This window comes from Clarias gariepinus, chromosome 17 (assembly GCF_024256425.1).
Source record: "Clarias gariepinus isolate MV-2021 ecotype Netherlands chromosome 17, CGAR_prim_01v2, whole genome shotgun sequence".
Taxonomy (NCBI): Eukaryota; Metazoa; Chordata; class Actinopteri; order Siluriformes; family Clariidae; genus Clarias; species Clarias gariepinus.
Window position 1 is genome coordinate 18,537,826 of NC_071116.1, and position 24,505 is coordinate 18,562,330.

The 24,505-nt window shown below is 37.6% G+C and overlaps 2 protein-coding genes across 2 annotated transcripts in view; one reads left to right on the plus strand and one right to left on the minus strand.

Moving 5' to 3' along the window:
• Window positions 1–4,808, minus strand: part of slc27a6 (solute carrier family 27 member 6) — a 28,843-nt gene extending 24,035 nt beyond the window's left edge. Inside the window, exons 1-3 of the mRNA XM_053516345.1 lie at window positions 4,262–4,808; window positions 2,458–2,667; window positions 334–492 (exon numbers count right to left, since the gene is read on the minus strand). Coding sequence (XP_053372320.1) covers window positions 334–492; window positions 2,458–2,667; window positions 4,262–4,742 — 850 coding nt within the window. The 5' untranslated portion in view covers window positions 4,743–4,808. The remainder of the gene's footprint in view (window positions 1–333; window positions 493–2,457; window positions 2,668–4,261) is intronic.
• An 8,997-nt stretch (window positions 4,809–13,805) lies between these two features.
• Window positions 13,806–23,098, plus strand: LOC128545786 (long-chain fatty acid transport protein 6). Its single transcript, XM_053516422.1, has 10 exons — window positions 13,806–14,319; window positions 14,883–15,089; window positions 16,065–16,223; window positions 17,142–17,266; window positions 17,412–17,606; window positions 17,846–17,936; window positions 19,019–19,217; window positions 20,445–20,542; window positions 21,852–21,982; window positions 22,261–23,098. The coding sequence occupies exons 1-10, from the start codon at window positions 13,836–13,838 to the stop codon at window positions 22,435–22,437; spliced, it is 1,866 nt and encodes a 621-aa protein (XP_053372397.1). The 5' UTR covers window positions 13,806–13,835; the 3' UTR covers window positions 22,438–23,098.
• The last annotated feature ends 1,407 nt before the right edge of the window (window positions 23,099–24,505 follow it).

Here is a 24,505-nt window from a genome sequence, read left to right on the forward strand (position 1 = left end):
CCTTCCCAGGAGAGTTGAAGCTGTTACAGCTGCAAAGGGTGAGCCAACATCATATTAAACCCTATGGATTAAGAATTGGATATTACTCAAGTTCATATGCATGTGAAAGGTGGCGAGCGAATACTTGTGGCAATATAGTGTAGAAGCAGAATAACTCCATGCATTCACTTACTTCAGGTAAATAATCTTTTTTCAGAATTGAGATTGTTATTTATTTCTACTCTTCATAACTATAATTTGATCACCCCAAAAACATCCACATATTCCGCTTAGACATAAAGGTATTAAAAATATGTCACGGATGACGTATTATAACAAGTAAACATGTGTTACCCAGCTCTATTGTGCCTCCGATGCCTATAAGAGAGGCTGCGCTGTGGTAGAGAGGCAGCGGTGTGTAAATGATGTCCTCTGAAGTGCCGCTGTATAACCAGAATCCCCACGATGCCTTGAGAGACTGCAGGTGAGAGATCACAGCAGCCTTGGGTAACCCTATAAAACATGTGGAGAAATAAACAGTTAACCTTGCATATCAAGTTTTTGACGAAACATTACGGTTTATAATCACAGCAACGTTGAACACTGATTCATTTCTTTTGTAATTCAGGTTCTAGGTTTGTGTCCATACATCAGTTTTAATACGATGCCATTTCTAACAAAACAGCTGAATACCTGGAAATTTCACATGATCACAGGTCACACCTGATATGCTCTCAGATGTTAAACGATCTTAATGATTAATTAAACATGTTGCTTTACTAATAAATAGTAACTGCAATTACTGTCAATCACATTTATGTGGTGGCATTGCACCAGCTGGCACTGAACACTTAGTGGGATCAGGTGTGGCTGTTTAGGAAGTGTTTTAGTAGACAGCATTTTTCCTCTGGGATCATATTTCCCATCATAACCTTTTTTTTTGTTCAATCCAAGAGGTGGAAGCATGTCGGTTTTAAAACTTGCCGGAAAAAAGTCACACCATTAACACACCCCAGAATCAACACTCGATCTCATAAATCTCATACACAGACAATAAGCGACATGTGACAGAGTTCTGTTGGAATTTCTAAAGACGAGCAGATACTGTACTACTTTGCAGAATAACAAGCAATTGTAGCCAGTCTGTGTGTGTGTGTGTGTGGTGTTCGTCTCAAAAAGCTTGCTCATTGCTGAACATACTGTAGACTTTGATTTGCACAACATGTCCCCTTGACTTTAGAACCTCTTTCCATGTAGATGTTAAAAACTAATCATCAAGGTCAGCAGTAGAGCACAAACCAACGATCGGTACTTCAAAGAGTATATCAGTCCTAGTGTTGTTTGTTCTAAGGTCAGTGATTCCACTTTGGCAATAGAGGGAAATAAGTCCTAACCTTTCATACCACTTTCCCAACTTGTACAACACAAACTGTTTTATAGCATTTCTTTGCAGAAGAACGTCTCAGCCAGTATAATATTTGGTGCAAGAATCAAGTTGTTGGTCCATACAAAAAAACAAAAACAAAACAGAGATGAGCTTAGGATAGAAACTTCATTAACATGAAAATGTCTTCGAAATATCAACATGATAAAACGTGCAAGATTAACCCTTTTAGGGAACATGACTTTGTAATTGTGAAATGCTTCTGTACTTCAGTGAACTTCTACAGTATGCCACTGGGAGCTTAATGTTTAGAGTAGGGCCACCTTTGGTAAAAGATCTGAGGGAGAGAACCTGTAACATTAGGGTTCCTGGAAACCCATTCCAGTGCTGGGCCAAAGTGTGGTGTCTGCAAACCACAAGGCCAGTTGGGGTCACCGAAAATAGTGACATTTAGCCATCATATAGGCTAATCATCTACAAGAGCAAGGGCAGGAGCAAGGTGTAATCCCAACAGGGCGGGAGGCATATATTAGACATCTAATCCATCCTAAGTATGTCTTAGATTTCTTTCAGGATTTCTGGGTTTTCTGGAGGAACAGGGAGACAATTTTGTTTCCAAATTGCCCATGGTGTGAAAGTGTGTATGTGGTTGTGCCTTGCAATGGATCGGCACCGCATTTACGGTGGACATCACCATATGGCCTAAGTTCCCTGGGATAGGCTGCAGACTCCCCACAAGATAAGTGGTATATATAATAAATGTATAGCTAGAAAAGTATGTTCAGTGACAATCATTTGTTCCCATAGTGATCTTTAATACCTGTCTACAGGGCCAGGGGGACATGGTATGTCTTGAAGGTCCCTATGCTACACACAATTTTTGTCTTGTTTTTCTTTCAGTCTCAATTATCTGCTTACATTAATTTTTATTGCTCTCTTCTCTCTCTCTCTGTCTGTGTGTGTGTGTGTGTGTGTGTGTGTGTGTGTGTGTGTGTGTTGGACTGATCAGAACTTTTGTTTTTATATATTTAACTTTTTAATATTTATGCACTTCTATCTATTTTTAATCTGATCCATTCAGGACTGTTACACACCTGTGGTCCCTGAAGTGAAGATATAAAGTGTGGGACTTTTAAGAGAGGTGGTTGATCTGAGCTCAGCAGGCACTGGCTCACATGAAGCATCTTCAATCTTATCCAACAGGCATTGAACCCCTGGGTGGGAGCCCTCCTGCTTCATTGCCCATACTGAAATATTGTCCTCCTGCAGATTAGGCAGGACGTCCTTCAAGGTGTCCAACAGGTCTGAAATATATCAAGCACAGATATGATTTTACTAACATTTTAATGTGCAAAATATTAATAAAAAAACCCTTTGAAACATAGATTGTCTACATGTTTGGTTATATTTGGCAAGTAAGATTGTAACATTTGAATTAAGCAATACAAACAGATAATACATTTTGCTGATGTGGTTTTTACTAAAGGTTGAAACTATTTTCATATTAAAAAATAGTTGCAAAACTAAAGCAAAATCATACAAATGTGCAAACAGACCAAAAATTGAATAATGGTAAATACATATGAAGTAGAAATAAGCAAATGTAACCATTAATAGCTAATTTTACCATATGAACATGTCATACCATGCAATACCCTATTTTATCAATTAATTCATTATTTAATGATAATAAGTATGATTATATGTATAAAGTATGATTATAACTATGAGCAGTTGCCTATGTAGTGTATTTAAAGTCTGTGTTTACATACAGTACATATATTGTATATCCAGTGAATGCATAGACAAAGACATATTTCTAAAAATATATATATAACTTGTATCAGTAGTTTAAAAGTTTTTTTTGTTGTTGTTATTTAAAAGTTGATATTCCCAGGCACACTGTACACTATATACACTATGTCCATACAAACTGTTCTTAATCTTGTTATTATTATTATTATTTTTTTGCCCTCTCCTAACATTTTTGTTATCTCCCTGATAGGATTGTTATGTCTTTAACAAAGGTCTCCTTCACTTGCATAAGCACCTCTTTAAACTGCACATAGAGCTTTCAAATTAAAAACTTATATTAGTATTAATGCCCAAACTTTTATCTTACTAATTTGTTATAAAATAAATAAGCAACAGGCCACAAAGGGCCAGCAATCTGTTAAACAACATACACTGTCCTACATAGTTAATACAAGATTGTTGTTAGATCTTTTAAATTTAAGATGAACATCTCCACTTCAATTGCATCTTCATTTCTGATCAATTGTCGATGGTGTACAGAGCCAAAAATACTGTCACTTTACTGTAGTTGGAATAAATTGCTAATCTAACGTTGGTTGTATACCCACACACACACACACATACACACACTCACACCAGCACATCTCATCACCTTCACATATCCATTCCTGCATCTATCTTTTTTAATCCCTAAGGCTGGGATACAGATGCACTTAACTTTATTTGATGGACACAAACACAGCAGTCCATTATGCAATCTGTTTGCAAATATCCTCCCACTTTAACATGACACCATGTATTTATCATGAGACAGGGGGCCTTGATTGGCTGAACAAATGGAAAACGCAGGCACTCCCCCTGTGACGTCAGCAGCTTTTTGCGCACACAAACACAGAAACCTAGTACTGTAGTTTTTTTCGCGGGAAAAAAAAAAGGTTGGAAAAAAAAACCAGCATTAGAGTCAATGCAATCAGATGAAATGCAATCGAGAATACAGAAGATGTGTGCAGTTTTATTCTTAATACGAGACGTCAGAGATGGGCGGAGCCTGTTCATTCGCAAACGTGTAAACAAATCTCTTCTAGATCATATCGGACCTTGAAGTTCGACACGCGCGCAGGGAAACACAACCGCGAAACTCACCCGCGCCAACCACCAGCAGTTTGGCCCCGCACGAGTTGAAGCAGTGCAACAGGGACCTGGATTTGATGTTGGTGTTGAGAAACGCCACAGCGCACCCCAGCTTGGTCAAGCCGAACCAGACGCAGAGGAAGTCGGGCTCGTTGCTCATGAGCATGGCCACGGTGTCGCCCTTCTTCAGGCTGCTGTGCCGCTGCAGCGCGCGCGCGACGCGGTTACTCCGCTCGTCTATCTGCCTGTACGTGTGCGCGCGGCCGTCATACACCAGGAACGGCTTGTCGGGGATCCGCTGCGCCTGTTGCACGAAACGGTCCATCACGGTCATGACGTTCGACCTCTTCTTGTAGAACTCCAGGGCGACCCCGCATCGGACCAGGCTCCACATGAAGGAGAGGTCCCTCCAGAAGTACGGGAAGTACAGGCGCTGCACGATGTGCGCCGAGAGGATCCCCGTCAGCGCCGCGGTCACCCAGGAGATGAACATGATGATCTGTTGGGTTGAGATCACCAAACTCCCACATTCATTACAAATGCTGGTTGGACTTCGAGTCTCACATTTATGAAACGCACTAGACGTCACGTGGCCGAAGTTGTACAACCAACCCTATACATATGGGCGTATCTCTGACTGGGGTGTGTTCAGCCTGGGGTTTATCACTGCCGCTGGCTGTCATGGGACGTTGCCAGAGTGCCTCTGCTGTTTACACGGAACGTAAATGAAAGCGACATGCTACTAGTGCTAGTACCAGTACTCAATGTGTTTAATCACTTAAGTACTAGTAATTAAACATATTGAGTACTGTTAACTTAATTACAATTAGTTCAAATTAATAGACCTTGATGAGTATTTAGAACTTTTTGGTATTTATGAGTTTGTAGAAATGACACTTTTCAAGTTAGCTGAACAAATTTGATATTTTAAGTATCTCTAAGTACTTAAGTAACGGAGATTTTGTGTCTTGACATCCTTAAGGCAATAGGGCCCTGGTGGCTAGGTGTTGTTTCGCCTGCCATGCAAAAGGCCCGGGTTCGATTCCCAACAACTGGATGAAGTGCCTGTCCCAGATGAAACACATGTGGGAGGGTTGTGTCAGAAAGGGCATCTGGCGTAAAACCTGTGCCAAGCTCGTGTGTGGACCAGATTGTCTGCTGTAGTGACCCATTGCCGGGAGCAGCCGAAAGATCAACGACAGTTTATTTGATTTGCAACAACTAACAAAAAAAATGATAATTGCTATTAATTAGTATGAGTTAGGCTATTTAGTAATGCAAGTAAAGAAGAATTAATATGAATGAGTACAACAAACTTAACAACAATAGTTCGGTTTACTTAAAACTGGAAACATCTTTACTTAAAAAATCTGATGTAACTGATTACATCAATTTTTTTTGTGTTTTGCCAACTCATTCAGGTTTACAGTGTACACTTAGAAGATTAGTCTCAGTAGACAAAATATAAAATATTAATATGAAATATCAGCATTAAAAAAGCATTAAAAGATTCTTTTGTTGTTGGCACAAGGTAGAGTTTGATCCAAGGTTAGGGTCTGTGTGGACTGGTTTATGTTCTTCAGGTTTATGTGGGTTACCTGGCTCCCTGAAACGTTTGACCACTTTTGAGTCTGTGCACACATGGTGCCAAGCAATAGACTGCCGCTCGTTAAGTCCTCCACCTGGCGCTCAGTTTTACCGGGATAGACCTGACCACTGTCCTTCGAACTAGCATGAAATGGTTACAGAGGATGATTGGATGTTTGAGTGATTGAATAAATAGATGTAATAATATAAATGTGAATTATTAGTATGGTGGCACTGTGGACTCACACCCTTAGGGAAAAGATAGATAGATAGATAGATAGATAGATAGATAGATAGATAGATAGATAGATGAAAATACTGCTTCTATCACTCACTCTCACTCATCTTCTATACCGCTTAATCCTGTATTCAGGGTCACGGGGGGCCTGGAGCCTATCCCAGGAGACTTAGTGCACAAGGCGGGGTACACCCTGGACAGGTTGCTAATCCATCGCAAGTACTGCTTCTACAGTATGTGATAATAATTGTTTATAAAGGTGGAAATGAATTGTGTACATAAGGTGCACCTGCAAGTAGTGTTGGAGAGAATGAACCAGCAAGTACACAGTATAACTAACAAACATTAATAAAAAAAGATAATGCAATGAATGAAGGCTGGATTATGAATAGGTTCCGGGTTTGATTCCAGCGTCTGAGTCTGTGCGCATTGAGATTGTCTGCCCTCCCCGTGCTACTTGGTGGGCTTCCTCCAGGTATTCCGATTTTCTCCAACAGTCCAAAGACATCCAGATAAGGCTAACTGCCATTCACAAATTGCCCGTTGTGTGTGAATGAGTGTGTGAATGTTGACCGGAAATCCTACCAGGGTGTTAAAATGGGAATAAATACAATGGTAAGGTATAGTTTGGCCTCTAGAATCTCTAGTTGGACAACAGAGGTTCCTAGATGGCCAGTTGGAATTATTAGTGCATAAGATAGTCAGCTTTGTCATAGCACTTAGTTTAAATGTTGATAAGCTATAGAATGATATACTTTACTGTGAATTGTACATTAACCCTGTCACCTTGTGTGGTGAAAAGTATATTTTTCTTTATATTGTACTTTACAAAGTAATTTATTATTAAACGCTATTGATGTTAGTCAGACTTTGATGTTGCTAACACATTGCTGGTAGGATTTCCTACAAGTCTACCTGGGTCTTCAAATCCTGCAAGTCTACCTGGGTCTTCAATAACTACCTGGACTCCATATTAACATAAATTAACATCAGTTATTATAGCTGAACTGCCTGCCACCTAACACACTGTATAAATGCAGATCATTTACTGCTTTCTGTTTCACCCAAATGAGGATGGGTTCCCTGTTGAGTCCGGTTCCTCTCAAGGTTTCTTCCTATTACCATCTCAGGGAGTTTTTCCTTGCCACTGCCGCCCTCGGCTTGTTTACCAGGGACAACCTGACCATTTTGATTCATACAAATTCACATTTCATACAAACTTAAATAATTCTTTTGATTGTGTAAAGCTGCTTTGCGGCAATGACAATTGCTAAAAGCGCTATACAAATTAAATTGAATTGAATTGACATTTACTTGTATATGACTTTTTTATAAATTTGTAAATAAAATAATATATACTAAGCATCTCATGTCTTAATTTGCAATAGAGTAATTCCTTAAATGTGGGGAATAATGTATGTACATTTTCAGTTATGAAATACAAATTTTTACTTTAATGTTCCACATGCAATTGTAGCATTTTTTAAAGGGCAAGTTTAAGAAAATGAAAGTGTGACCATATACTTTTCATCTAAAGAAAAAGAAAATGGAATAAATCTGATTCACCTTAACATTAATATCTTCATAAAATCATGAAACAACAGTTGATTATAAATAATATTATGAACTGACTATCACTCACCTCATGTCATTGGTGGTACTGTTACACAAAAGGAGTTATATTTTGAAATACAATTTTTAAATTGTTTCTGGTTGGGAGCGCAAAATGCAAAAGGTATATCAGATGTCTCTCTTCATTTGTTTATTAATATTTTTTATGCAAAACCGTTAAGTCTGCCATTTTTGTTACTTATTTTATAGTTATAACTGTCAATATTGGACATAAAACTGACTATATCTAATAATTAATTGATTTTTTGACATAATTGAAAACCACGTGGTTCTACACATGGAAGCCATTTAATGTTACCATCATTGGTGTTACTAGAGAAGTAACACCAGTTATTAAATGTATTTAAAAAAATGCATTGAGCTCTACTTTTTGTGGATTTATAAAGTAAGTTACTGCTATTAAAGAAGTTTGTGAAATTGTGAAAGAAGAAATACATTTTAGGAGTTTTTATGACCCAAATTCCACCTTTTCTGTGGAATGACCTAATGTTTTGCTGAATATTTGTACAAGTGCCTAGAGAAAGAAAATCTTTATAGTCATTAAAAGCATTAACAGTAAGTTATTCAATGCAAAGTTATTCAATGCAAAATAAATAAACTGAAATTAATATATATATATATATATATATATATATATATATATATATATATATATATATATATAGACTATAATATTAAACTATAACAAAAAACTTAACACTTTTAGTACCATAATTGTACATACATTGCAACAAGCACTACAAACCTTACCTTGTCATTATAATACAGTATAAAAAAATCTAGTGTAATATGACATGTATAAAAGACTTGATCATTAGACCACATCACCATCTGGTGGCCAGGCTGAATCAGTTTAATACATCCCTCTGTACCACGCAGACGTTGAAGGGAGGGGAAAAGGTGTTTCACCTATTCTTTAACAAAGTGGAAGTGATTATATATTACATTAATGGGGTTTTACACACATGCTAAATTCAATTTGTGGTCTTTTTAAAAGAATATAACAAGTATTATAATGTATCGGCTACTTGAAAAAAATTAGAAACAGACATATTTCACATGTCATAAACACTTCACCATATGCAAAATTACAAAAGAACTAAAGTGCATGGTTGTGCAATCACACAAGTCATACAAGTCACTATATTATTATATTATAGTAATTATTATATTATAAATATTATTATAATTTTTTTTTAAAAAATATACTCAGCAAAAAAAAAAGTCCCTTTTTCAGGACTGTGTATATCAACAATAACGTTGTAAAAATCCAAATAACTTTACAGATCTTCATTGTAAAGGGTTTAAACAAATTTTTTTCATGCATGTTCAATTAACCATAATCAATTAATTAACATGCACCTGTGGAATAGTCGTTAAGACCTTAACAGCTTACAGAAAGCAGGCATTTAAGGTCACAGTTCTAAAAACGCAGGACACTAAAAAGACTTGTCTACCGACTGTGAAAAACACCCAAAGAAAGATGCCCAGGGTCCCTGCTCATCTGCGTGAACGTGCATTAGGCATGCTGCAGGGAGGTATGAGGACTGCTGATGTAGCTAGGGCAATAAATTGTCATGTCCGCACTGTGAGACACCTAAGACAGCGCTACAGGGAGACAGGAAGGACAGCTGATTATCCTGGCAGTGGAAGACCACGCGTAACAACACCTGCACAGGATCGGTACATCCGAATATCACACCTGCGTGACAGGTACATGATGGCCACAACAACTGCCCGAGTCACACCAGGAACACACAATCCCTCCATCAGTGCTCAGACTGTCCGCAATAGGCAGTCCATGAGGAGGAGATGCACTGCAGTACTTCAAGCAGCTGGTGGCCACACCAGATACTGACTGGTACTTTTGATTTTGAGCCTCCCTTCATTCAGGGACACATTGTGAAACATTTTTAGTTTATGTCTTATAGTGTTGACTCTTTTAGTGTTCATACAAATATTTACACATTAAGTGTACTGAAAGTAAAAACAGTTGAAAGTCAGAGGACGTTTATTTTTTTGCTGAGTACAGTATAGTAATGCATTAGGATGAGCTCCTTAGTATGAACTTTGCGGTTGGAAATACTGTCGGAGCTTCTCACCAGTCACAATAGAGAACTCAGTGGTGCTGTGGTACTGTATACTATGATGGTACACTAAAAAACATTTTCAAAAGAGTTTGTCTCCCAAGTAAAATTAGTGGATTATGATTATAGATAAAGTTTACTTGCTGGAATCTTCTATCATGTATGGGTTACTCCAGCCACTGCATCCCGGTCCCAAGCCCGGATAAATGGGAGGGTTGCATCAGGAAGGACATTCAGAATAAAACCCCTCGATGAGGGAGCAGCCGAAAGTCCAACAACAACAACAACAACAATATGTAGGGTTTTTAAGAGACTACAGCATTTCATATGTAGACAGTCCCCTAATTCAGTCAGTATGTTGCAGTAATCTGTAAACATCCAAAAACAACTGTTTCAGGGTTGAATTCTAAATAGCTATGTGCAATATGTAGGATGTAGAATCCCTTGTTCCATACACCAAGTAGTGCCCTTGTTTAGGGTTAAAAGGGAATTTTGGATTCAGCCTTGTGTTGAAAGCTAGTTAACTTTGTAGCTCACATTAGCTGTGAACAAAGTGAGGAGGTAAGCCATGAATCTGTCAGCGTGTTGGCAGAAGCTCATGCTCATGTTAAGTAGCAGGGGGGGAAAAATTTAAAAACACAACAATGATGGTTTAGAGGCTATTTAGAACAGCTTTGAAAAAAATACTAGGCGGATAAAGTGTTGTCTCAGATGACATAACATTATCAGATGTGTTTTCTTGCTGAAAATGCTACAGTGACTGGTTTTGAATGTGGGGCTTACCACCACTGACTCACAGTACTGGACTGTACTGGCCTGCTGTCACCAATGGTAATAAGTAAACTAAGTAAATAAATAAACTGCTGCCAGCATGCTAAATTGTACGGTACAAAAAAAACATATTTTTCATTAAAATTGTACATACAACAAAATGGATGTAATTTTTTGTAATCAGCAGGAATTCCAGAAAAATAACATAATTTAGTCCAAGAAACAAATATCATGTTGACTAGCATAGTTTGCAGAGGCAACTCTGAGATGATGTTGTGTCTGTGGAAATGTATGGAGAACTACATACACTACATACTCGTACAAAAACCTAGTTAACAGGTAAAACATATCTTGGTAGACACCCACTGAGCACTAAGGGAAACACCTGAACAACTACTCATTTATGTAATTATACAATATGTGTTGCAGTGCATAAAACAATTAAGCTATGAGACAGCAGTTTTGGGTAATGCCCAAATTAATTATCTGAATGGAGGGATAAAAATATATATCTCTGTGTTTTTGACCATAGCATGGCTGGTGGTACCAGACAGGCTGCTTTGAGTATTTCCTACTGCTGATCTACTGGGATTTTCACACAAACCTGTTTGCAGAGATAACTCAAATGGTATACTACAAAAATACAGCATTGAGTACTTTGGATTGAGACAACGCAGAATGGCCAGTGCAGCCCAAGTTAACAGAAAAGTGATATTAACTTAAATAACCATCCTGTTCAATTATGGTAAACAGAAAAGCATCTGAAAATTCATGCCTAAGATTAAGGTGGATGCTACAAAGCAAAGGACCATGTCAGGTTTCAATCCTGTCAGCAAGGAACAAAAATGCTGATGCTGCAGGCTTACCAAAACTGAATAGTTAAGCACTGGAAAAATATGACTTTGTCTGAAGAATCTTGCTTTCTGCTGAGGCACACAGATGGTAGAGTAAGAATTTGAAATGAACAGCATGAATCCAATGGACTCTAACTTTACTCTGTCAACAGTTCAGGCTGTTGGAGGTTAAACTAATCAGTTACAGCTTGAATGCCAACACCTATTTGAGTACTATTGCTGATTATGTCCTTGTGGCCACAATTAACCCATCTTCAAATGGCTACTTTTACAGTACCATGATAATTTGGATTGTCTCAAACTAGTTTAATTCACCGTTACGGCATTTGGCAGACACTCTTATCCAGAGCCTTATTACGTGCCTGACCAGCCAGCAGTTCTGTGATGGACGATAGGACTGTAAAGGTGGCTTAGATGAGGGGCACTGCTGTGATTGAAAGGTGTTTGTTTAAAATGAAGTAATCAACCCTAATCATGTTTAGTTTATTTTTCCGAATGCTTTTGGCAGATAAAACTGGCAAACTGACAATAGCATCACCCCTAAAATGTCCTTTGGGCTTTAAACCATGCAACAATAAAGCAAGTGTGTTCTCTACAGTCATGTGTATGATAGAGAAAATTACATTTTTGCTTTATCTCATTATAAATCTGAGTAGTTGAGGGTTTATGAGCCTTAATCAAGGGACCAATAGTGGCAACTTGTTTTATGAACCTGACAGTAAGTTTAATGTTTTTCCGTAATTTTCCCAGTCACCTGATCTGAATCAGGGAGAACTCCTTTGGGATGATGACCCCTGTCCACAGTGGACAATTTCATACCTTGATTAGTTTAATTAAATAATTATCAAGTATTTCTTCACTATAAGTATCTAATCTGTAATTATACTTGAGGATAGGCTAAAAGGCTTAGTATATCTGATATATGTCATCTAAGCTCGCTGTTAGGGAAACATGTTGGGACTGATTGTGGTCATGTTTTCTTAACTATGATGAATAGGACAGGTTTTTGAATTTGCTGAAAACAGATTCTCACAGCCTTGGTAGTATGTTAGATTTTTACCAATTTTTTTTTTTCTTTTGTAAAATTATGTAATCATTTATTGTAATTCTATGGAAGCTTGTGTTTATTTAATTTAAAAAAGCATGAAATTCTTCATCCACTAGATGAGTTAATCTACTTGTAACCCAATCATGGATCACTACTTCTGTCCAATTAATTACAATTTCATGTAACACCTTGGTTATTGGGATTTTTGTGATAAGCTGTGATATATGTGTGTGATATTCCACAAACTGATTAAATGAGAGGTATTCCATTCAGAAGGCTGCACCCTGGTGCCTTTGACCGCATCACAGCTGTGCTCACTCACTTACTTATCTTCTATACCGCTTTATCCTGTATTCAGGGTCGCGGGGACCTGGAGCCTATCCCAGGAGGCTTAGGGGACAAGGCAGGGTACACCCTGGACAGGGTGCCAATCCATCGCAGCACAGCTGTGCTATATCCTGCTATATAGCACTCCCTAACGTGTGATATTGCTTAATTGATCCTCAGTAAAAAATCATTCCTACCACGTTGAAAGGTCCTACAATGTGGACAAAAGCAACAGACCTGGACCATGAAGCAAGGGAAAAAGGTCTCTTTTAAAACATATGGATGGCTGCGTGCATGCACCTTGCTTACCAAAGGAACAGATGACACCAGAGTGCATTATGGAGGGAAGGCAAGCCAACAGACGAAGTGCGATCAGGGCAATATTCTACTGCGAACCCTTGGGTGTTACATTGAAACGGACCACCTACCTAAACCTTGATCCAGTCCAAGTACAGTACACACCTTCCTGACAATGGTATGCAGTGGTACGAAAGAGGATAAGGGCCACCTTTAAAATGATATTTGAGGTCTGATATTCAATTCAATTCTGACCTGAAAAAGGGAACAATTAAATTTTCTGTGGGAAAGATTTTGTTCAGTTAATTTCTTGTGTTCATTTAGTTGCAAAAATTAAATATTTAATATTTTGATATTAGCCTCATTATGTTTGATACACCTTTTGTTTACATGTGGTTTGGTTTAGAGCCAAAGTACAGTATGCACTGCCTGCTATTTAAACAAATGTACGCTAGTTAACGTTATTTGAGGGAAATACTAAAATATATGTAACTGTTTTTGTACTTTTGGTTATTTACAAATATTTAAAATATTAGATATTTTAGTAAAAAAAATGTAGACTTGCCAGTTTACTGGCAACAAGTTGCAACACTGCAGCGAACGCAAAGTAATGAGCTCGGCTGTGCGCATGCGCCGTAGCGCGAGCTGGTATTTAAATATAGGGTTATTCCACCTCAGTGTTCATTCGATCAACGCCTTTCTAACTTAACACAGCTCCGTCTGTCTGTCTGTGTGTCCTACCAGGATGATTTCTTTGGCATTTCTAATTTGGTCGTTATTTGCCGGAGTTGTCGCCGTGTTGTTTTACCAGAGGCTGTTTTACCCGTTCTTCTGGGAGGATTTGATGTATTACTTAAAGGTCCAAAAGGTCGGGAAGGCGATGATGGCGAGGATGAAGCGCGGGGTTCTCACCTATCTGGACTGCTTCGTAGACCAGGCGAACCGCAACCCCGAGAAGCCGTTCATCGTTTTCGAGAATGAGGTTCTGACATACAGGGATGTGCGTGTAAGAAGCAACAAGTTTGCGAATGCTTTCCGGAGCGAGGTCGGGGTGAAACACGGTGACATCGTCGCGCTGTGGATGAGCAACGAGCCCGACTTCGTGTGCGCCTGGTTCGGGCTGAGTACACTGGGCTGCGAGGTGGCTTTCCTCAACTCCAACCTCAAATCCAGATCCCTCCAGCACTGTCTGCAAAGCTGTGGAGCCAAAGTTCTCATCGTGGGATCTGGTATTGCAACACTCAATGTTTGCATTTTAGGTTGAGTTAGTGCTCAGATTTTTTTTTTTTTTTTAACACTCAGTCTCATTTGAACTTGTCTAGTGCTCTACATTTAGGGTCTTCTATCAGGGTCTAGGGAGTGATTAGGGGAGTGCGAGGCTGTAATCTACCACGTAGCACACACACAGCACAGAATAGACACAGTTTTAGTTCCTTTCCCACACTGAACAGGTCTGTAGTCTGTAGTGCTTTTTGGCCTGAGGATCTTGTTGTGTCTTGTAGAACACCACATGCCAAGCTGTGTGCTGAAAAGACATGATTTTTCAGGAGAAGAAACATTTTACTGGTACAAATGCCTCTTAGAATCTGGGTATCGAGGATCATCTGAGACCTTCAGCCCAAGTCTATAGCTCTAGGGTTTGCGTCCCCACACACATTATATGTTGAGACCCGAAATTATACTTTTGCTAAATATATATTTGGGTTGTGCGCATATGTTTCTATAAATATACCGACATTAAACAGTTGTGTTTAAATGTATGTGTGTGTGTGTGTGTGTTTTATTCCCATAGATTTAATTCCATTTATGGACGATGTCCTGCCAGCTCTTTTGGATAATGACATTAATGTGTGGGTAAATGAAAAGAGCTGCTCAAGTCAGAGCGTCAACTCGCTGCTGGACAAAGTCGAGCTGGCTTCAGGGGAAAAGCCACAACTCGACTTTTCACTGCCAAATCTCACGTCTAACTTCCTGTTCATCTTCACCTCAGGCACCACAGGTACTACACTGCTCAGCTCCTTTCCTTATGTTTATGGGTGGAGAAAGTGGTTAGTTGTGGTTTGTGTTCATGGAATTTCACATGCTGAAATGTTTTTGTTTTTTCTTTGCTTTTTTTTTTCCGGACAAGTTGAAAAATAGCCGTATGGCCGAGCCCACCCTAATCCACAAAAAGCACAGCACATTAACCTCCTTGCTTTTGGGTGTACTGTTAACAACATGGCATGTTGACTTATAACCACATACTTTTTTGTGTGTCATTCACACAAAAAATTATAACCCATTAAAAATGGGTTTGTTAGACCGTCAGCTTGCGTAAGTGTAAAACTTGCAGGTCAACCACTGAACCAAAACAATTTTAGGGTTCCGCTTTAATTTTGTTGTAACTTAAATGATTTTGATCAAGGTACTGTTTTTTAAGAAAAAAAAAACTTATAAGGTAAATCACAGGAGCATGGGTTTTTCTATTGTAACTATTTATTGTTCCAGAAATATTTGCATTTATATTCAGATCTAAATATATATCTAAATTGGGGATGCCCTAAACCAGATGTAAAAAAAAATATATATATATATATAAAATTATTCATATTATTCATATTATTATTATTATTATTATTATATAATACTAATAATAATAACCAAAAGTGAAAATAATCATGCGCACAGTATTAAAAACAGAATTAACAGGTTGTCAGTCTCAGCTTTATCACTTTGATATTATTATCACTTTTTATCACTTTGATATTACTATCACACTATTAATCACTTTGATTAATAGTGCTCAACTAGATATGACATTATTAATCATACATTAATGGAAACAATTGCTGTGCCAGGTTGTCTTTATTTTCTCCTCATGTAGACTAGTTTAGCATTATGTGCATCTGCGAAAAATGGTAGCTGAGATATTAAGTCGGATCTTATTGTTACTACCAGATATCAACAGCATATTGATTTGTCCTCTTTAATATAGGACTTCCAAAAGCTGCTCGGGTCAGTCACATCAAGGCTGTAATGAGCATGGCGTTCTTCCGCTTGTGCGGTGTCAATCAAAACGATACCATCTATCTCACCTTGCCACTCTACCATATGGCCGCCTCTCTGCTGGGTATTGGAGGATGCATCGAACTAGGTATGGAATTTTAAGTCACATGAGAATGAGGATGAGCTCTACATACAATACATTTAGAAATGCATTTACTGAAATGAAACATTTAAAATAAAGGATTTAAATAGCCTTTTTAAACTATACATTTAATACTCTTATTTAAGAGACATTAATGCAGTTCAAGGTGGGAAAGAGCAATACAATAGTGCGTGTGGTTTAATGGGGTGCCTCTTTTGAGGTCTACCGGTAATGCCCAACCATGTTGCCATCAGGAAATGCATGTATTGATGACATAAACAATTCCTGGAAGTTTTTTGTTAGATTAAGGAAAGACTGGAAAAATAATTTAAAGTGGTAGTTAAAAAAAGGCCCTAAATTTTATCTATTTATATAAAGCATAAAAGCATTGTTTGATAGAAAACAATCATATTTGATCAAGTATTTTATTATAAAAATTTATAAAATAAATTTTATATTTTATTATTACTCATTACAGTAACACTACTAAACATACTACAATGTACTACAATACATACGTGTATTTATATGTATATATTTTTTTTCTCCAATTATTTCACTTATAAAAATCATCGGGCCGTTGGGTCCGCATTTAACTTTTGGGGTAGGGGAAGGTTTGCGAGAATGCTTCCTGTTTTAGTAAGTCCTTAATATTTTCCTTCCTTACCTTATGTTTCACCATATGAATTATAGCATTGAGTAGGAATTCAATAGCAGTGAGTAGGAATTGATCACATAGTATTTAGATGGAATTCTGGACAATGTAGGAAACTATTTAGCAGTGTGAAAATAGAATGTTGAAAATATTTAAAGCAAAAAATAAGTGGGCTGCTTAAATATCACGTTAAATGAAAGTATAAATATACATGTTCATGCTGCTTAGGGTAAATATTTACTTCACTTGCTAGATTTCTTTGCTCGTAGGAGCCACATGTGTCCTAAAGAAGAAATTTTCCACAAGCCAGTTCTGGAAGGACTGCATCAAGTACGAGGTTACGGTGTTCCAGTATATTGGAGAGCTCTGTCGATACTTAATCAATCAACCCAAGGTGCATTGCGCTCTGCTTTATAAAGAAATGAATTATTATTCAATTTATTTTAGGACAGCATGTTATGTCCTAAAATGTTGTGGTTTGTTATGTTCATGAGCATGCTCTGATAACATGAGTGCGAATCCTTTTTAATTGTACACAGACTCCAGAAGAGATTGGCAGTAAAGTGCGTATTGCTGCAGGGAGTGGCCTTAGAGCAGACGTCTGGAAGGAGTTTTCTAGGCGCTTTGGGAAAATCCGGATTTGCGAGGCTTACGGTTTGACCGAGGCCAGCATTGGCTTTGTTAACTACACCTCTGAAGTCGGACCCATCGGGCGAGCCAGTTATTTCAACAAGGTTCGTTTTAATTTTCAGACTTTGAGGTTGACCATATTTTCCTGGAAAATGTTTTTAAATAAAGGCTGTGGCTAGTGCTTTCTACAAATTATAGCATTGCTTTATCTGCTGGATTAATTATTATGTGTAAAATCTGAATATATACCCTGTGGCTATAAATGGGGATTGATTGCTGAGTGGTTAATATGTTGTTTGATTTCTGCAGTAAATTCTTATTTTTAATGTTTTCTGTATTGCAGCGTAGTCTACCATTTCAACTATTAAAATGTGACCCTGAAACATATGAACCCATCCGAACAGAAAAGGGGTGCTGTTTGAAAGTGAATAAAGGTAAGAATCAGCACGCGGTAGACAGTAAGAATCAGCATTATTCTTCTTATGTAAGAATCATATAAAAATAAGAAATAAGTTAAAAGAAAATAACAAGAGTAGAAAGTAAAAAAAGAATAGTATAGAAAGAGTCATGATAAATAAATGTATATAGACATTTAGTTAAAGTCAAATGTAAAGTAAACATTATAAAAAGAGTATACTGTATATACAGATAGGTACTATAAGTAATAATAATAATGATAATAATAGTAGTAATAATAATAATAAGAATAATGATAGTAATAATGATGATAGTGATCATAGTAATAATAATAATAGTAATAATAGTAATAATAACAGTGATCATTACGTATTTGTTTGTCTCTCTCGCTCTCTATTTCTCAAAAACTACTGATAACTTTCATGTGCTGATAAACTTTATAAAACACAGCAACTGTTACAAATGCTTACAACCAAGACCCCTTCCATACATGTTAAACATCACCACATAAAGGATATCATATTTTTAAAATCTATTATTTTTAGATTATATGTCGCATCCTGTGTACAAGCCCCTGTATATGAGCTGTTACCATAGAAACAATGCCATATTAGATAGAGTGCACTATTAACTCACCGAGAGTATAGGAAAATAACACACACCTTCTGAACTTCTCATCCTATTCAGGCATTAAGCTGTGCTATGGTGTGAGTAAAGAATAAAACACAATGGACGTGCTTTTTTTGGAAAATAACGCATCCTGTATGGGATGCATCCTGATGCAAAGGGCAGGTACCACCATGAAGCTAATTTTCCAGGAACACGGTTTCTTTGGTCTTTGTTAAATAACAAAAAATGTGGTTCATCCAGAGTACGACCCTATGAAGGGCTTGCTGCTATAAAAATTCTAGCTCAGTGGTAGTACGAGCGCTTTATAAACCATAAATTAGTACTAATGTCAGAGCTTTTATTATGTAAAATTGTTCAACGCCTTTGAAACATCAACAGTGCTCTGGTGTAATTAGTATTTAAAATCATTTATCTGTAGCTTTTGTAATGAGAGAAAGTTGTATCTTGCCATGTGATTCTGTTGTTTCAGGTGAAGTCGGCTTGCTGGTGGCTCCCTTGTCTTTCACCAACCCTTTTCTTGGCTATGCGGGGAACAAAACCATGTCTGAAAAGAAGCTGCTGAGAGATGTGTTTAAAGAGGGAGATGTATATTTCAACACGGGAGATTTGATGGTCCAGGATCACAGAGATTTTGTCTACTTCAAAGACAGGATTGGAGACACATTCAGGTATTGCACTGCATTGCATTTACTGTAACTAATAATGATTTTGTGTATGAGTCAGGTTGACAACATCAGGTCTAAGCCATGTCAGTGACTTTTCTTATCGTTTTTAAGTCCTTAGCACCTGAATTTAAATCATTTTAATTACAAGACAAGATTGTTTACTGCAAAACCAGCCCATAAATAAATCTGAGTAGTGCATGAATTGGTTGCATTAGGAAAAATTATGCATGCTATCCCTGATTCTAGTCTTCATGTGAATGAAATCACCCTGCTGAGAACGCTAAGGACAGAGCACCGCCCAACCCCACCGCTCGAGTGGAATTCATGGCCGAGACTAATAAACACTGGCAGCATTTCTAAAGAACCAGGCCAAAATCTAGGCAGCGTTCATTCATGAAAATGCCAGAAGTGACGCAAGGCTCCTTTTACAAAGCCAGTTCTGGAGATGGCTTATCAATAGAGAGTAGTGTACTTTAGAGTAAATGAGTTCAACCCAAAGGCTGGCTGGGAGATTGCTGACTGTGGTATATTAAAGGAGAGACAGCTACCATGTCTGAAAGATGGGAGAACAATAGTCACATTAGCAAGCCAGGTCAAATGCCTAAGCCCTTCATTGACGACACCATGAAGCAGGAGGGCACAAAGGGGCCATTTGTCTTGCTTAGGTTTGGCAGGTCAGGACAAAGCACTATGGTAATGTAGAAAATCTTGGCTAGAATGACTGAGTGTAAAACAAGCTAATCCTAGAAAGGAAGTGTCTTACTGGGATTGGTTTTTCCCAGTGGGGAAAAGTGTTTTTCCCCTAAATCACCAACATCCTTATGCATGGCTGCAGCCTACTTGACTTCATTTACACTGTATTGTTTCATAAAGTATGTGGACATCTGGCTATCACTCCTATATGTAAAACTTCCCTAAACAAAAAGGCATGTGATTGCCTAGAATGACTTTACCTGCTTAAACATGGCTTTTCCTCATTACTGGAAACCCTTTACTTTAACTTAGGGTTCTGAACATGTTCTTACATGACAATGCCTTGAGCACAAAATGAGGTCCATAAAGTGGAAGTGGAAGAACACAAATGTCATGTGCAAACCCTGAAATCATTCCCACAGGACACAGATGGCATCGAGCACAGAATGCTGACTGCACGTCAGGCATCCTCTATGATTTAGTGCAAAAAAATAACCTCTTCAATTATGTGTGTATCTTTTCGAATTTGTTTGACAGATGGAAAGGAGAGAATGTGGCCACCACTGAGGTTTCTGAAGTGTTAGGCTGTTTGGAATTCCTGCAGGATGTAAACGTCTACGGCGTCACTGTGCCAGGTTTATTCAAGATCTATTTGACCTTATTTGACTATTCATGTTCCTCTAAGGTTTAGACAAGCAGGGATGTCATTTATTAGATTTCTCTTACTGTCTACAAAATAATTGGGTTTATTTTACTCCAATCTCCATTCATATTTTTTATTTATTATCATATGATTTAATTTTTTTATTTGTTTGTTTTTTGGGCTTTGGGGTCCTGAATTTTATTTTTTTAACATTGTGGGGTTATACCCCATCACCTGTAACTTACACCTGCTGTACCAGTAAAAAGGTTGGATTTAATTTCTACATTTTGGAACAATACCGGATTTTTATTTCAAAACTATGATATAACACGTAGGGTTAAGGTAATCAAGTAACAACAACAGTTAGCGGATAGTTTAAGACATAAGGGTCAGCTATTCTGGAAAAGTTCTTGCAAGGACAGTTTTCTCAAGTGCATTTGCAAAACCCATCAGGCACCACGGTGAAACTCGTGCTCATGAAGAACATCGCAGGAAAAGCAAGACCGAAACTTACCTTTTGCTGTAGAGGAGAAGCTTGTTTAGAGTAACCAGCCTCAAAAATCACCAATAAACAAACGGCACCTCGGATTAGAGGCATTATGAGACTTTAAAGAGCATAAGTAGCGTAGACATCTCTATCTGACCTGTTCGAAGGAGATTGGTGCACATTTTGGATTTTGGATCATTGTTTTACGAATTGGAAAGACATTTGATATGAATCGAGAAGGACTATGGAATTAGAAGGTGTGTCCAAACTTTTGACTGGTAGTGTTCCTGTACAGCATTTCTAACAATAGAAACTGCCACGAAAGGAAAATGAGAGAAATCCAGATGGAGACTAAGATCTCTAACAAAGCAAGCCATGGGCGACAGTGGCAGGGAAAAACTCTGAATAGGAGAATTGGATCAGAAGAGAAGGAGAACTTGGGTACAAATCTTTAATATGCAGATGAAATTATCCACTAAGGCCAGGGAAAACCTTTGGCATAAACTTTTTTGTGTTTAGTTTTGTTTATTTCTTTTTTCTTTTGGGACATGCAGATTTTTTGGGGGGTTTATTGTGGGACCAACCACATGGGCATCTTATTTCAATTAAATGACACATTTTTTTATGCACACTCAAATAACCCAATAACAAAAAGCATGTGTATAAGGATAGACAGAGAAATAGTGGGGTTTTATTTTGTTTGTTTTTGGTACTTGATAATTTTGGTTCTCAAATTTTAATCTAGAGGGGGGAAATGGGAAAAACATGCAGCATGTTGCATTAATCTACATGAATAATCCTTGTACATACTCAGGCTACGAGGGACGAGCAGGGATGGCAGCTGTTGTCTTAAAGGAAGGCCATGACTTGGATGGAGAGAGCCTTTACAAACATTTGGTACAGAACCTTCCAGCATATGCCTGGCCATGGTTTTTAAGAGTCCAGGTATGAGAATGATAAAGATCACTTCTAATAAATGAAGTTTGTGTTCAAAGCAATTATATTTTTACACTAGATATATCTGTCAGTTATCATATCGCATTGTGTATTATGTCTTGAACATTTGTCTTTAAGACAAACTATGTCTTGAACATTTGTCCTCAAAATTTTCATTATACAAATTTGTCACTTTGTTGTTACTAGAGCAAGTCTTATTTATTATGTCAGGGTTTTTAATTGAGAGAAGACATCTGTTTCAGGACTGCATTCCTTTTTATCCACAGGCTTTCTTGGACGTGACGGAGACCTTTAAGCAGCAAAAGAAAAAGCTAGTGGATGACGGCTTCTGTCCTAAGGCTGTCCAAGCTCCACTCTACTTCCTGGATAACTCCAAGAAAACATACATTCCCCTCTCTCAGAGTGTGTACGATGACATTGTCTCAGGCAAAATACGACTCTGAGCTTGTCCTTTACTGACAAAGTGTTGGATTGATCCACAGTGCAGCACATTCGTGATTGTGTTATTGTTTTTGCAGGGATTAATGTTCAGGGTTTGTGTGTTTTTAAAAAATATATACAGTATATTTCAACTTGGACCTTGGAAGAAAACACTGGATATTTCTCAAAAGCATTGCCACTTTTTTAAAAAGTACTATTGCATTTCGGGTTAAATGTTGGAATGTTTTACATGTGCAAGCCCATATGAAGTAAGTTCTGCACCATGTCTTGCTTGTTTCCGCCTGTTGACATTTTCAACAAACAAAAAAATCTAAGATTCTATTGATATGTTTAAACACTGCCAGTGTGCAGGTGGTTTTTGGAGAGAAAAGTTGGAACTTTCTGTGTGTGAATATTTGTACTTTTTTTTCTTTGGATTTTAACAGGAAATTTTTTTTTTTTTTTTACTTTTGTCAAGAATTACCTTTCTTGCTTTATTTTATGTTAGCATAATTTAACCATGTTTAACCACACAGCTAATGATATTTTACATTGCTAACTATGTAAGTACTGTACATGATATGCTGGAGTTTTAACTAACTTTATTACTATAGGATTTATATAGTACTGTATATGTAATGCCATGTAAGGTCTTTCGTTAGAATGATGTGTTTTTGTTTTTGGATTTATTTCTAAAATTGAAAAGGTTTTCTTTAATTACTTTAGTAAAAAAAACCGAATACAATTAAAAACCAGATCCGTCATTCCCAAATGGCCTGTAGTGTGTGCCCAGTGATGGATTGGCACATTTTCCTGTTCTACCCCACCTTGTGCCCTAAGTCTCCAGGCCCCCACAACCCTGTACACAAAATGGGTGTTACAAAAGAGGAATGAATGGACAAGTATTATTAATAGTGTGGCACAGTGGTTTAGTGTTTAGCAATGTGGCCTCGCATGCCCAGGGTTATGGAAGTAAATGTCCCACGCACACAAAAAAAGGTTATAGTTATTGCCACCACTGCATTTAGTACTTTTTTGCAATCTGAAGTTGCCTCCTGCGAGAGGTCCCATGTTCTGACAGAGTTCCATGCTCCTGGTTGTGTGAATCCTCTGATTGGCATTTACTGTATATTCTCAAAATACTAGTGAAAATAACATTTTACCACTAGAGGTCAGCAGAGATGTACTTATTTCTATTTAAACATTTTGTTAGACAGCCATGCATGTTCAAGCATTAAACCACAGTATGTATTGTTTATATATAGGCCTATTCTGGCCACTGAATACATAGCACTGTCTTGGCAAACAGGAAGCCTCTTAACTGTTATCAACATAATGCTGTAGGGCATCAGTGTGTGTGCAATGACAGATTGGGAAATTACATATTAGTCTCTGGAACACAAACACTATTTAGATACCTCCTAGTCTGCTGCTTTGTGTTTTTTTTTTTTTTAAACTAAGATTTTTAAAGGAGTGTCTAATTTAGGTTTACAAAAAAGAGTAGCGTAAATATTTAATGCTTAGTTACAACAGGGCCAGAGATTATAATCTACATCTCCAGTAAACAACTCCAGTAAAAGAGCACCAGATGCACAGTGTGACAGAGCAATGATTGTGATAAAGTTGTGTTTTTGTCAGGCTACATTTAAGCCATGTATCAAAGGAAAAAGATCAGCAGAAGGACATACCTGACCAAATACTGATTGACTAATAGCTGGATACTAGTGTGTGCCACAGGTGTGCTTATACTTTTACAGGTACATTTTTAGTTCAAAAATTGCCTGTAGTGTATGATTGAGTGAATGTGTGTATGCACGTGCCCTGTGGTGGGTAGTCCCTCCTGGTACCCCTTCTTGTGCCCTAAGTTCCATGAAATACAGTATGTGTTGTGCTATGAATGTATCGGCCGGGCAGCTATTGCATACTTCACGAATACTGTAACATCTCGTAAGCTCTTGACATGGGAGTGTACAGTTTCTATGTTTTAAATGTGCATGTAGTGTCTCCCTAAAGCTTTATTCTATTATATTATTATAGCTATTATTATGGCACATAATTACTGAGGCATTGTTTTGATAAGCTTGCACATTT